Raw genomic sequence first — 13338 nt, 5'->3', positions numbered from 1 at the left:
TCTCAACACACACACACACACACACACACACACACACACACACACACACACACACACACAGTCTTTGTCTATTTACATCTCTCCCTCTGGACAGTTCAGCTCCCTTTTAAACCACCTGTGATGAAGTGCTGAGTCACTGTACATTTCTAATTGACCTTGCAGGTTTTCATGATGCGGTGTTATGCTAACGAGCTTCAGAGCAGACAGCAGAACGCAGGGGAAACAAGTTCAGGGCCACTTCGAGCATAAGTCATAGGCATCATATAATTAATGAACTATATGACACATGATACATCGGTTAATGATGTCTGGCAACTAGTATGTTCTCGTTAGCTTCCCAAACACCTCCACAACCCACACCACATTTCATCTCCCAGTAGTGTTTTGCGCTCTATTAAATAACCTAAATGGCACTTAGCACACGGAAAAGACAAGCTTAGACAGAGATTAATGGAGCCTGTCACACTCTAAAATGCCTTTTCAGCATTTCAATGGAAAAAAAGGGTCAATTTTGTGCATCACATTTCTCTAAAGGAAATAAGCTTTTGTCCTTTTGCTTTCCCTCTGTCTTCTCTTTTTTGTTCATCTTCAGAGTGGGAGTGCAGTGCAAAGCTGTTAGCAAGGAGGAGGAACAAGGGTGATGTTTAAAGGCACCAAAGGCAGCTGAAGTCTGAGAGAAGGTAATGGAAGCGCAGCTCATGGAGCAGCAGCAGCCCACATTTGTATATGACAGTAAAAAAAAAAAAAAAAAAAATCAGGGGTGCTGTGGTGCACGGTTTTCCACCACAAGACTCATCTTGGCTCCCTCCCCCCACCTCCACGTTTATAAAATGCAATGAAACATGAAGGCGATGGTATAGAGTACCCAGCCTGGAGTGCTTATCCAACCCACAGCGTTTAAGATCTTTCCAATGTGGAAAAAGACACCAGAACACATGAGGGCAGCATCAGGAGTAAGGAGTTGGGGTGGTGGTGGTGGTGGTGAAGAGGAGAAGCAGAGGGGGCTAAAGTCTGTCACTTTTGATCCAATACAACATACATCAGCGGTACCTCCGTCTAATAGTCCACAACACTGCGGTGCACATGCAAGCGATATTGGATGCCATCGCTGTCCTATTAAATGTGAGTAATATCAGTTTCAACGCAATTGTAGCCGCAGCGCTGAAGGCAGACACAAACTGATGGGATTTAGATCCAAGGTGGCGGGCGCTCAGGAACTGAAGCCACTGTGATGACAGCAGGTAATGAGATGTCAGCCGACATTCATGTTGGGGGGGGGGGGGGGGGGGTATCTGTATCTGTATCTGTTCAATGTGGCCCTTTCAAAGCCCAATCAGCACTCATGTTGCGATGCCACTTCTTGCATTGTTGCTTAGACACACACAAAGTCACGTATAAATTTGAGCCTGTGACAGCTCAGCAGCTTCTGTGTTGCACTGCAGGCACCTACAGGTGGATGTGGTGGAATATGGTCTTCGTGAATTTATGCTGCATTAATGGTGTACATGGAAGAATCTGTTGTACTAGTTGACGGTCTTGCCTTTATCTTGCACCTATTCTGTTGTATCAATATATCAACAAGTCCTCCCAGCATGACAACAAAAATAGGTTATTTGGGCCCCCTGTAGCCAACAATGAACCATAACATTCCTATTTTATGGGTTGGGTTAGGTGGTCTGACCAAGTTGGAGGGCAAACGTGTTTGAAGTTGTTCAGAGTGGCCAGACTGGGATAGCCTGAAGGTGAACGTAGTGCTGTACACATGAAAAGTGATGCAAACAGCACTGTCTTTAGAGTTAAAAAGACATGATTTGTATGCTCAACCATCCACCTCGACCTCCTTCAACCCAACTTGAGGCTTTGAGGTGTGATAACAGCAATACGCTGCTACCAGCTTCCTTCTCTGAGACATTATTTGCACGGCCATGTAGAAGAGGTCCCGGAACAACACACACAAAAAAAATCCTTGTAGTGTTTTCCCATTAGGACAGTCTTCAGTATCCAGTACAAAATTAAACATTGCCACACAAACACATTCCTAAAATGTATCAGGCAGACTGTCATTGAACTAAACATGCAAACACTTGCTCTTGGTGATGAAGCAAACACAGATAATTAGTTCAAAACACATGCAGCATAAAATTGGGCTTTTAATATGTAGCACTCCACTTATCTAACAAGCTGTTTGCCAGACTAATTAATGACTTCAACTAATACTTCTCACTGACAGTATCCTCTAACAGAGATCATATCTATGTATTAACAGCCTAAAATAAAGATCCAAACTGCAAAGCCGTCATGTATGACAGTCTAGATTTAGAAACCGGACAAGCAGAACCAAACCATTTACCAGTTCATGATGCCACTGACACTAATCCATCCTCCTCCTATCAGCATGTGCTCTCCAGAAAGATTCAGACTGCTGCCTTGATGTTACCACACACGCACTGCACAAGCTAAACTGTACCTAGGAGACGAGTCGGGCTTGGCCAGGCTGTTGGCTCTCCCGTAAGGCAAACGGCTCTTCCTGTCGCGAGACACGGCGGTAGGCAGGCGTGAGGAGCGCCAGAGCAGGGGGTCAACTTGTTCGCCCCGGGACATGGTGAGTTAAAGAGGGAGGGTTTGCTGTGCCCTGTCAGACCCGGACCCCCCTGCCTTCTAGAGCACTGAAAACCTCCCGTGGCTCCGAGCTGTCGTGATATGTCCAATGGGGAGTTTCCCTCAGACACACACACTCTCTCACACACACATCCCATCCCTCGCCCCACAGACACCAGTTAGGCCAGCAGGTGCTGTCTATAGAAAGCTCCCCATTCCACTGTAGATGTGCAACAGGGCAAATGCGTGAGCGTGTGCGAGTGCGTGTGTCTGCGATAATCTGTGAGACAGATAATTTGATCATTTAAAAAGCTTAACATTTTTAATTTAAAACATCCATTCTTCTGGCTTATCTTTTATTTTATGGAGTTACTCAGACATGCTAAATCTTCAGGGTCGGCTGGAGCTTGCAGAAATTCATCACTGTGGAAAATTAGATTCAGGAAAGTTTTTTTTTTATGAATACATTTAATTACATTTCAGTGTTTCCAAAGATGGGTGAAAGGGAAAAGCATACCGGCCGGGCATGACGCCTCAAACAAAACATTACAGATCTTTAATATGGTTTCAAGCTGACATGCTGCAATATGAAAAGTGCAGAGAAAGCAACCTTACACAACCGACTATCATCACTTTGAGCAGGTTACAGGCCAATTTACATACAGCGGATTCCTCAAATAAACTCAAATCTACAGAGTCTGGGTGGGACAGGCAAATGCAGGCAGACTTCTTTTTATTTGCTCTTCACCACTATAAGGTTGGAAAAATCATCTTTCTTTCCACAATATCTGACAGCATCATATATATTCTGTATCAGCTTGCTCCAGCTTCTCTTTAAAGCTATATAATCTTTACACTAAGTGAGCCAAAGCTGAGATCACATGTTTTTATCAGTCCATCAAACTGAAATATTCTAGATGTCTTGTGCGTCCTCTTAAGCACATTTCCCCAAGAGTCAGCCTGACATGTTTTGATCGTCTCATTTGGAAATGCTGTGATCTCGGCGGGTTTAAATGATTTTTGACTGCACAGCGTGAGTTCATAACGACCGACCCACCAGCGAGTCGGCTGCATTGAAGAGGTAAATGCATTTCAGAATCAGGAGGTTTTAGGGTGAATTCTTCCTTTACAGATACAAGAAGTGCAGCAGTATTAACTTCATTTCAAAAAAAGACGTTTGATGTTGTTTTCCTCCATTCTGCTGGCAACACATGGTGGAGCATGGGATGCAACACTCAGTGGAATTTGGTTCAACTGCAGCACGTAGTCAGAAATCATCCTCGCCTGACGTTTGACTCGCACGCTCATGATTATTCTGCCTCCACTACACACACACCATAAACCACCAGCAGTCAGAGTTCAAAACAAGTCACACTTTTCCCACTTCAAGTGATTTATATAGATAATGCCTTATCATTGTCAACTATGCCAAATCACTCCATACCTCCAGTTTGCTCTTCATACATATAACATATGAGCAACATTTTTCCTCCTTTCCCTGAAATGATCAAATTCATTCTCCACACTTTTCTGGACTTCCTTAAGCCACAGAGAGGTTGAGTAGCCCGGACAGCCCCAATAACTCCCAGATTAATGGCTTACTTTATCACTGACAGACCTGGAGCGATCCTCTGACCTCCACCGTGGCCTTCAGCATTCAGATGTGATTAACTTATCAGCCCAGGGGAGTGAGATGTTAGAACCATGGACAGCAAGGGCAGAGGATCTATTTGGAAATGAACTGATGCACTTCACACAGATGGATTTTAAGGAAGGCCTTCACTGTGAATTTAGATGTTTTCCTTCTTTTTGGTGAAGAAACCTCAAACATCTATCAACCAACTTGTCTTCACACACTTTGTACTTCCTGATGGTGAAAAGTGCTACTTCTGGAATGGTTTTGTGTGTGTGTTGGTTTGACACGCTTGCCAGGCTGGACTGATGCAGCCGTGTGCTTCGAACTTCATTGTTTGGTGTGTATGTATGAGAGCGTTCTCCACCTGTTGTGGAGGGAGGCAGGAGTGTGGGAATGGGAGGCAGCTGTGCCCCTAATAACCCCACCACACACACACACACACACACACACACACACACACACACACACACACACACACACACACACACACACACACACACACACACGCGATACGCTGACCATATCGCTACCAACTCCTAACTCGTCCAAACAGAGTGACGCTAAAGCACTCGACAATATCATCTTACTCACATATCCTTCTCCTCAAGTGCTGAGACTGACTGCTCTTATTGCGCTGGTTTTACGCACACACACTGCCACAGAATCACACACACACACACACACACACACACACACACACACACACACACACACACACACACACACACACACACAGCACTGCCAAACAGAGCAGCCGTGCAGTAACTTGATCTGGTCAGGGCGAATGCTGCTCATGTGTGGCATTTCAGGCCTTCCTTTAGATGCTCTTCTAAGGCCTGCTCTGTCTATTTACATCACACACATGCTTTTATTGCCTCTTACTGCTGAGCTGCCTGTACGCCAGCAGTTCTGCTGTTTAATGCATGTCTTCATATTGTACAGCACTTTGTAAATAAACACAAACCTCTATGTTGTAAACCTACAACTACTAAACAGACAGTTTAACAAAAGGATACAAATCGATTGAGAACCAGTGATACAGTCCTTTTTTTTTTCTTTGTCAAATCCTGGCACCTAATGTGCATTACCCACAATGCAACTCAACTGCAGACAGTTCAGGTGGAGATAATGGGTGCGATATGCTAGTAGCAACTAATGTGACCACAAGCCATTAGCCTCAATCAGAGATGAACAATGAGCTACAGAGGTCTAGTAAGCTAACTTCTTTTCAGACCTAACCGACGCTGACTCGAGTGACATCACTTGAGGCAATTTATCAGACTTAACATCAAGAGAGGGTGGTATCACTCTTCTGTCTTGTCCCTCAAGCAGAAAGTGAAAAAGCGTATTTTCCACACAATTAAAGACTAAGACTCCATTAAAAATGTAAATCTAACGTAACTGCTCCCCTCTGCAGTCAGCCAGCTTGACTCTTCCCTGTCAAAACTTCCTTATGGAGCTGATGCAGCAAAAGCCCTAATGAGAAACATTTTCTGTGAAGACTGTTATTCATTTTCAACACCACTGAGAGGCGGTCATATCCATCAAATTCCTGTTTACAAAAGCTCTAACTGGACCTAATTAAGCATCCTAAAGCAATAAATCAGTCGACCTCTATTCCAGCATGGATCCTAAAAAAATAATTGGTCCACTAATTCAAACCAGTGACATTAGCTTGCTTCTGTGACCTCGAGGCTACCTCCGCCACAAATGAGACCCAAAATCAAACTACTGAAATACAACGATGTGGTGTGCAACGTACCTGGACTGCATGTCTTGTGTCTTGAGGCTGCTGGCGGACGGCGTGGTGCTGCTGGTCTGCTGGCTGAGCTCCACCAGGGACTGATAATACTGCTGCTGTTGCTGCTGCTGCTGCTTGTAGCGGGACAGTATGAAAAAGAGACCCAGGATGCTCTTCAGGTTGCCATTCCTGATCTCTGGAGGGACAAAACGGAAGAAAAATGTGATGCTGTGGTGTTATCCCACCATCATGTGAATTCAGGATGCATCCATATGTTACTGCTGTGAATGATGAGATGCAGCTTTACCCTGCAGTAGAACCAATACATTTTCTGGGAATAAAGTCAGTTTTGCAAGTGAAAATAGTGCACTTTTATTTTTCATTTGTTTAGAACCAGTGCAGTGCCCTGTGAGGATAAATCTGAATATTTTCCAGATCATTTATTGTATCTTTCAAACACTGTAAAGTGAACATATGGTGACTTAAAAAAAAATAAAAAAACACTTGAGGATAGAACTCAAGTGCAGCTGTTGTGCAGCAAGCATAAGAGTTTAATAAGTGTAATTATACACTGGCTTTAACTGGAGTAGATATTGATATACAGCATATAATGTGCAGAGTCACAGCATTTCCCATTTAAGAGTCACTTAATTGTATTCAGCATGAAGTAACACTTACTCTGTATAGGAATAATATAGGCCTCCGCTCACAAGAAGAAGCAGTTGTCACAGATCCAGACTAAATCATCTGCTCACATACATGAGCTAACACACAGCTGCTTCATTTAGGAGCGAAGCTCAGCATGGGAACTTCTGGACCGGTGTTTAGCTGGCAGAAGTCTGGTGTGAGGGTAAGTCTGAGGCCAAACAGCCAAAAATAATACAAAAGGAACTACAATTACAGTTCTGCTTTCGCCATGAAATGAGGAACTGATGGTGTATTTTCAGGTGCTGTTGGTATAGTTGTGGCAGAAGTGATACATTTCTGTGTATTGAAAACTGTGAAATTATTTAAAGGGATCTGCACGAGAAATGTGTGGGAATCAAAAAGATTCTATTCCTGCTTTGGGTATTAGATCTGCAAGAAACTGCAGCCCTGCAGATAAAGTCACCTTGCTGAGTTGGCAACAGCAAGACAGCTCCTAATCAATGAGTAACTTTGTCTGGAGCGTTAATCTCATCCTCAACAGTTCCTCAGTTCATCTCGGACAAAACTTAAACAAATGCATCTCTCGCAGGCTCCTTCACACACGGCCGAGAGGAGATTCTGCAGCCACAGAGGAGGAAGAATTGATCACTGTGGCTAACGCACCCATTTGTGAAATTGACTTTTCATATCAAACCCTCAGCGAGAGCTGGCACACAGACGCGCAGAAAGGATGGCAGTGGCTGACGCAGGGCTTTTCACTCCATTTTTCAGTCTGGTCAGGCTCAAACATTCTCCCCAGCCATCCATGGCTATGATGTTTGGAGACTGTGAAAGCTGGAGAAGATTAATCTCGTGGGGGTGTTTTCCATTTTCTAACACCCAGAAGTGGTAATTTATACTGGGCCTTAGAGAGAATCTGAACAGCAGCGTTTTCTGTGCTTTAGGGAGAAACAATGTTGCGGATTCAGCCGACCGAAGAGCCACTGTGCGCTCAAACTTGTGGCAACTGGTAAAAGTAATGGAACTGATAATGATGAGCACACGAGGAAGAATAATACTTCATCAACAAGGTCAGGGGCATATTTTAAGCCTTACTCAAGGAAACTTTAGCAAGGTGTGGGCTTGCACCAAGGCTGCATTACCAGCTGGACAATTCGGCAACTGTCCATGGGCCAGAGATCCAGGATCACTGCTTTTTGTGGTTTTATTTGAGATGTTGTTCAAAATTATGTGCCACAAAAGGAAAGTATCAACTGATGTGATAAGGGCCTTAAGGTGGATCCCGCTGTCACCTGAGCTTGCCTTGTCTTGATGGCCCAACATCTAGTTTCTTCATGATTTCCATGTTGAGCTTAAATGCAGCGAAATTCAACAGGACTTTTATGTTTTTGGGTAAATTAGTGCACAGCAAATCTTGGGCTTGGGAGTGTTGTAGCTTGGAAAAATTTGACATATTGTACAAAGTCTGGGAGGAACAGGGTGTTAATGAGGACAAGTATGTCATTTCCAGCCATGACTTGTACGTGAAGGATCTTGAACTAATGGTGCAGTGATTAGAGGATGGTCCCCTTTGTGGAACTTGGTTTAAACATAATTATTATACATGTACATGGTCTGACTTTGATATTTCTTCAGTGTTTAATTCAGTATGTATATTTACATCTTTGTCTTTTTTCACCAATACTTTCCTTCACTGCAATGTCATTTTTTAAATCTTACTCTACTGTATGTTGTCTTGTTAGAAGTCTTAAGTGTAAAATGCACAGAATGAGACTGGAGGCTTCCCAGCAGCAGTAGAACAATATGCACATTAGTACTTCCACTGAGCTATCAAATATTAAACATTTGCCCATATGCAGTTTTGTTAGATGTCTAATCATGAATGAATGAAAGGAAAAGTTGGAGTAAGGAGAATCTGGTCCTGATATCATCTCATGCAAGACGGTTCAACCCTGACACGACCTGTTCTAACATCACTCCATCCATTACCTTGTCGTCAGTCTTACAGATGTAATCCGTTTAGACTAGGGCTGTCAGTTTAACGCGTTAATTAGATTAATTAATTACGCTTCAAATTAACGCGCTATAAAAATTAACGCAATTAATCATGAGTGGCAAGTCAATGCGCAAGCATTTTAAATTTGGCCCTTTGAGTGACCCGTAGGCTGCAGTGGCAGGTCGCATCCTACCTGCGCCACTAGTCAAAAGCAGGGTGACAACAGACATGGATGCGACACCGGAGAGCGAGGCAAGCCTACTTGGACCCTTGAATGGCAAGTTTATTTATAAAAAGAACAAAGACGGGACTCTTAACAAGAACGCAGTGATTTGTACCTTGTGTAAAAAAGAATTTTCCTATCACCGTAGCAGCTCCAGCCTGAATTAGCATTTAAACGCTAAACATGTAGTTGCTGCTAGTGCCGCTAGTGCTACCGTGAGCTCACTCCACCAACCCACACTTGCTGAGTTAGGAAAACGAATGAGCAGAGCCACGACAGAAAAACTGACAAACTCAATCGCAAAGTGGGTTGCTGCTGATTGCAGGCCGATTTCGATCGTGGAAGACGAGGGCCTAAAAGAGGCGTTTCAGATAGCGTCATCTGACTCTAATTTCCAGCTACCGTCGAGAACTACAGTGATGAAAAGAATTCACCAGCTGTAATGTGAATGTCAGTGAATTGTAATGTCCTAGAATTCAAATTCTTTATTTGGGGACCTTTAGCAGATACGAGATTAAAATGCGATTAATTAGATTAATTAATTACAAATCCTGTAATTAATTAGATTAATTTTTTTAATCGCCTGACAGCACTAGTTTAGACTTGTTTGTCGAAGCGATGTTGCACTTTGGCTCTTTCGCATAAGAACAACAGGGTGGATAGTTATATTACTTCGCCACCTAAGACCTGAGGTCATATTCCATGTCCCAATATGTGGTCAGGCAACTGAAGTACTTGTCGAAGGTTTGATAAAGATCATCTCTATGCACAGATATCTGGCAACTTTTAGACAGGGCTGTTGTCCGCCAACTGCTGCGTTATCTTGTAAGAATTGTTGTGATTCTGTATGATGTTCAGAAAAGAATTATCCGTGCTTGTAAAATAGAATATATACATGCATGAAAAAGGTCTGTCAGATGTTGCTACTGTGCAGCAAAAAGTGCCCAAACTTCAAGCACTGTTAGCGGCAACACTGACAAAGCAGCATCTAACTGCCTTTTAATGCCAAAATGAGGTAGGAGAGATATGAGCACTTTGGATATTTTATGCTTGACCATCAATTGTCTGCAGAAATCTTATTGTAGAGCTCTCAGAAGGCAGCAGCTTTTGCTCCCTTGTTGCACCATTTTCAAGTTACTGAGAGTTTTGGGAGAAGTTGTGAGAGAGACAAGGCTGGATTCTGTGAGGCAGCAATAGGACATTGGGAAAGCTCCCATAAGACTTTTTGTTAGCAATACACTGCCTTCTCATCCACTGAAAGCAGAAGGCTCTTGCTGCTATGGAGCGGTGTAGAGGCTCAGTGTTTGTGCTTGGCTCACGCTCAATGAAAATGTGCCTTTGCTTCTGGAGGTCTTTTAAGTGGTTGACATGGTTTTATTCTTTCTGTTTTTTTTTTTCTTTCTTATTTGGAGAGGTTAGTTCATGAGTCACAGAGGACTTTGGAGGAAGTGAAGGAAAGGTTCGAGTCAGGCTGGGTAATACAAAGAAGAAGACAAATACTGTGTGAGCATTTAAGGACAATATATTCTGTCTTTACCTACTTCATCAGCCTTTCTTCAGTTTAACCCCCAGACGATACATGTCCAGCCAGGGTCCCCCACAGCTGGTTATGTCTTTGCTTCTGCTGTTGCCCTCGGCTTCTTTGTGGACGTTTGGTTTTAATTAATTCCATTCCAAATTAATTTTTCAAATATCTATTGTTCCACAGTTATGTTTTGTTTACACACAGTCAGCCATTTTTTTTGCAACCAGAAATGATAGGCAATATACTTAAACTTTAACTTAAAGACTTACCCTCACCCTAGGCCTCACCTTCTGGCCGGAGAACAAGGGTATACCCCTTGATGACCTAGCACAGACGAGTGTTAAAGTGGACTAATGAAATCAGACCTATTTTAAAAACATTGGCACCCACAGAGATCAAGCACCAGAGACTTTATTGCGGTGAGCAGGTCATACTGTAGGCTGCTCAGCTGCAGAGACCCTGCAGTGGAAAGAGGCTTTAATGACCTGTTGTATGGACCCCTCACTGTAAGCCATTATCAACTGCAGGAAATGTGTGTTTTGGAGCTTTACACCTATTTTTTAAAGCTGGGGCCGGTAGACAGACCTTCCTGTGGATAATTATCACATTTCAAGCAGTAAAACCTTTCTTGTTGTTGGATTCAATGGCATTTTTGTACTAAAGGGTCAAGTGTGAGTTTGAGTTTGAGTAGGTGGAGCTTTTTTCTTTATAACAACACTAAGAGTCTACAACCACACAAATGGCTCTTGTGCTGAGCAGTGCTTGGAGCTAAACACATGTTCACAGTGACAACACTAACATGCTGTTGGTGGTGGTACTGGATGTAATGTTAAGGGATCACTGCAACATAACAGGAACATGCATGTCTGTGGCAAATTTTCGGCCAATTCATCCAGTAGATATTGAGGTATTTCTCTGGATAAGGGAAAACTTCGATGTTCTGGTATAGTGGTAGATGAAAAGCCAGCGGACAGTTGTTGGGATGTACGGTTTAAAATGGTAAAACAATTTGGTTAAAAGTATGACACCCTGCTTCTCACTCAAAGCCAAACATAAGGTCAGTAGCTTCTTGATCCTTCCCTCTCAGATTCTTATGATCTGGATCTAGTCACAAGCCCTTTGGTACAAATGTGCCCAGGTCACCATCCTATGTGTCTGCAGCATTCTTTCCATTTCTCGCATTGAAAAACATGCTTTGACTTGACTTTTCATTATGGCCTATAAATGTCTGAGGGGGAACCATAATTCCTCAACAAGATGAGTTTTTCCGGAACTTCGGTTTACAACCTCCCACCAGAGAGATGCAAGGGGACTGCTGGAGAGGTTATTACAATAAGTAGACTCTCTCAGGAAAAAAAGACCCTGCGTCTGTATGCGCATCAAACATTCCACTTTATTGTATTCCCACACCTTGTAAAAAGATAATAAAGACGACACGTCAGCCAACAGAATCTGGAGATTCCTGGGCGGATTCAATTAGGCATGAGAGGGTAGACATGGCCAGCTAATTTGAACAAACACGCAGCACATGCAGAGTAAGTCTTCAGAATAAGGCTGACAAAGGCAGAGAGTGAAGTAGAGAGAGACAGACTGAAGGAAGTGATGAAATGCAGCAGCAACAGTGATGGGCAGAGTAACCCAATAGCCCATATATTTACAGACCCACTTTGAAATTCCAGGCCCAGTGAGTCACTTTGCTGTTTTTAGTGCTGCAGTGGAGGGGGGCACAGAATTTAGAGCTGTCGGTCAGTGTGTCAGGCTGTCAGACTATTTCTGCTGCTGGAGAGGTCAAGGGCGCGCTCACCTCTTTAATGTTTAAATGGGAGCAGAAACAACATGGGGTCTGGGCAAACATAGGTCCTAAATAACAGCTGGAGACATTTTCTGCTGGAATAATTAAGACATGTCTGTAGGTATGGGACTCTATAGAATAGAATAGAAATACACAATATGTGTCAGAACATCCATGTCTGTTTTCTATGTAATCCTGCACACTGGCAGCATCAAGATACACCACTGACTTCTCTACTTCTCAGGGCTGACAAATGGGAACGTTCCAGAAATGCAGCAGTTCTTTCACATTTTGCCCGTGTCCAATGAAAATAATGCATGTCCAACTTCAGTGATTTTGAATTTTCCAGATTAACTGAGGTACTAAGTGAAAATTGTCCTATTTATTCTTACTTGTACTACTCCTAAGATAAATAAACCCTTTAAAACTGATTTGCGGGCATGGTTTTGACAGGACAGCAACCATTTAATACACATGAACTGTGTTCACTTACACTGTGAAATTATTTCATTTGCTCAGGTGAATCTCAACTTAAGGTGCAATATGTTAATCTTTCAATCAGGTGTATTATTACTCCTATGTGCAATATCAATACTCCAGTCAGGAGTACTATCATCCAATCAGTACCTGTTGTCCATATTTTTATATTCCTCGTTTATATTGTTTGTTTAATATTTAATGTCTTTTTTTACTGATGCCCTATATTCCTGCATTTCCACTTTGCTGCTGTAATACCTGAAATTTCTCCACTGTGGGACTAATAAAGGTATATCTTAACAGATTGACATGCTAGCTACTGTACGTTAAACACCTCTGAACGTATGGCATGTCAGGTGTGTGCTACAGGTGTTGTGGGTTGCGTAAATGCCATACACTACATCTGGTCTCTTTTCCTTAACACTTCACAGAAGCTCAATGCATGCGCTAAAAAAAACCTGACTGCAGCTGATTGACAAACTTTGAGGGAATCTTGGGTTCCTCCTGCAGAGTAAATATCAAATGTAAAGCAAAATCATGACACATAGGAACAGATCTGGATTTTCAACCCCGGCCTTGTGAGACAATTTTTAGCTTATCATTTCATTTGGCCAGCAGTCATTCAGTACAGAGCACTGCTGTAGTAATGGCTGTCATATAAGCCATGTACTGTATACCCTGATGGTCGGGGGGCGAATCCCC

The 13338-nt window shown here is 42.9% G+C and overlaps 1 protein-coding gene across 10 annotated transcripts in view; it reads right to left on the bottom strand.

Annotated features, from left to right (window-relative positions):
• nav3 (neuron navigator 3) overlaps positions 1–13338 on the bottom strand; it is a 301610-nt gene that overhangs the window by 96104 nt on the left and 192168 nt on the right. For all 10 annotated transcript variants that reach the window (XM_070992307.1, XM_070992300.1, XM_070992302.1 and 7 more), the window contains exon 5: positions 5997–6171. In XM_070992307.1, the coding sequence (XP_070848408.1) occupies positions 5997–6171 (175 nt within the window). The remainder of the gene's footprint in view (positions 1–5996; positions 6172–13338) is intronic.

The sequence above is a fragment of the Chaetodon trifascialis genome, chromosome 22 (genome assembly GCF_039877785.1).
Source record: "Chaetodon trifascialis isolate fChaTrf1 chromosome 22, fChaTrf1.hap1, whole genome shotgun sequence".
NCBI classification, from domain to species: domain Eukaryota; kingdom Metazoa; phylum Chordata; class Actinopteri; order Chaetodontiformes; family Chaetodontidae; genus Chaetodon; species Chaetodon trifascialis.
This window is presented reverse-complemented; position numbering and strand designations above follow the sequence as displayed.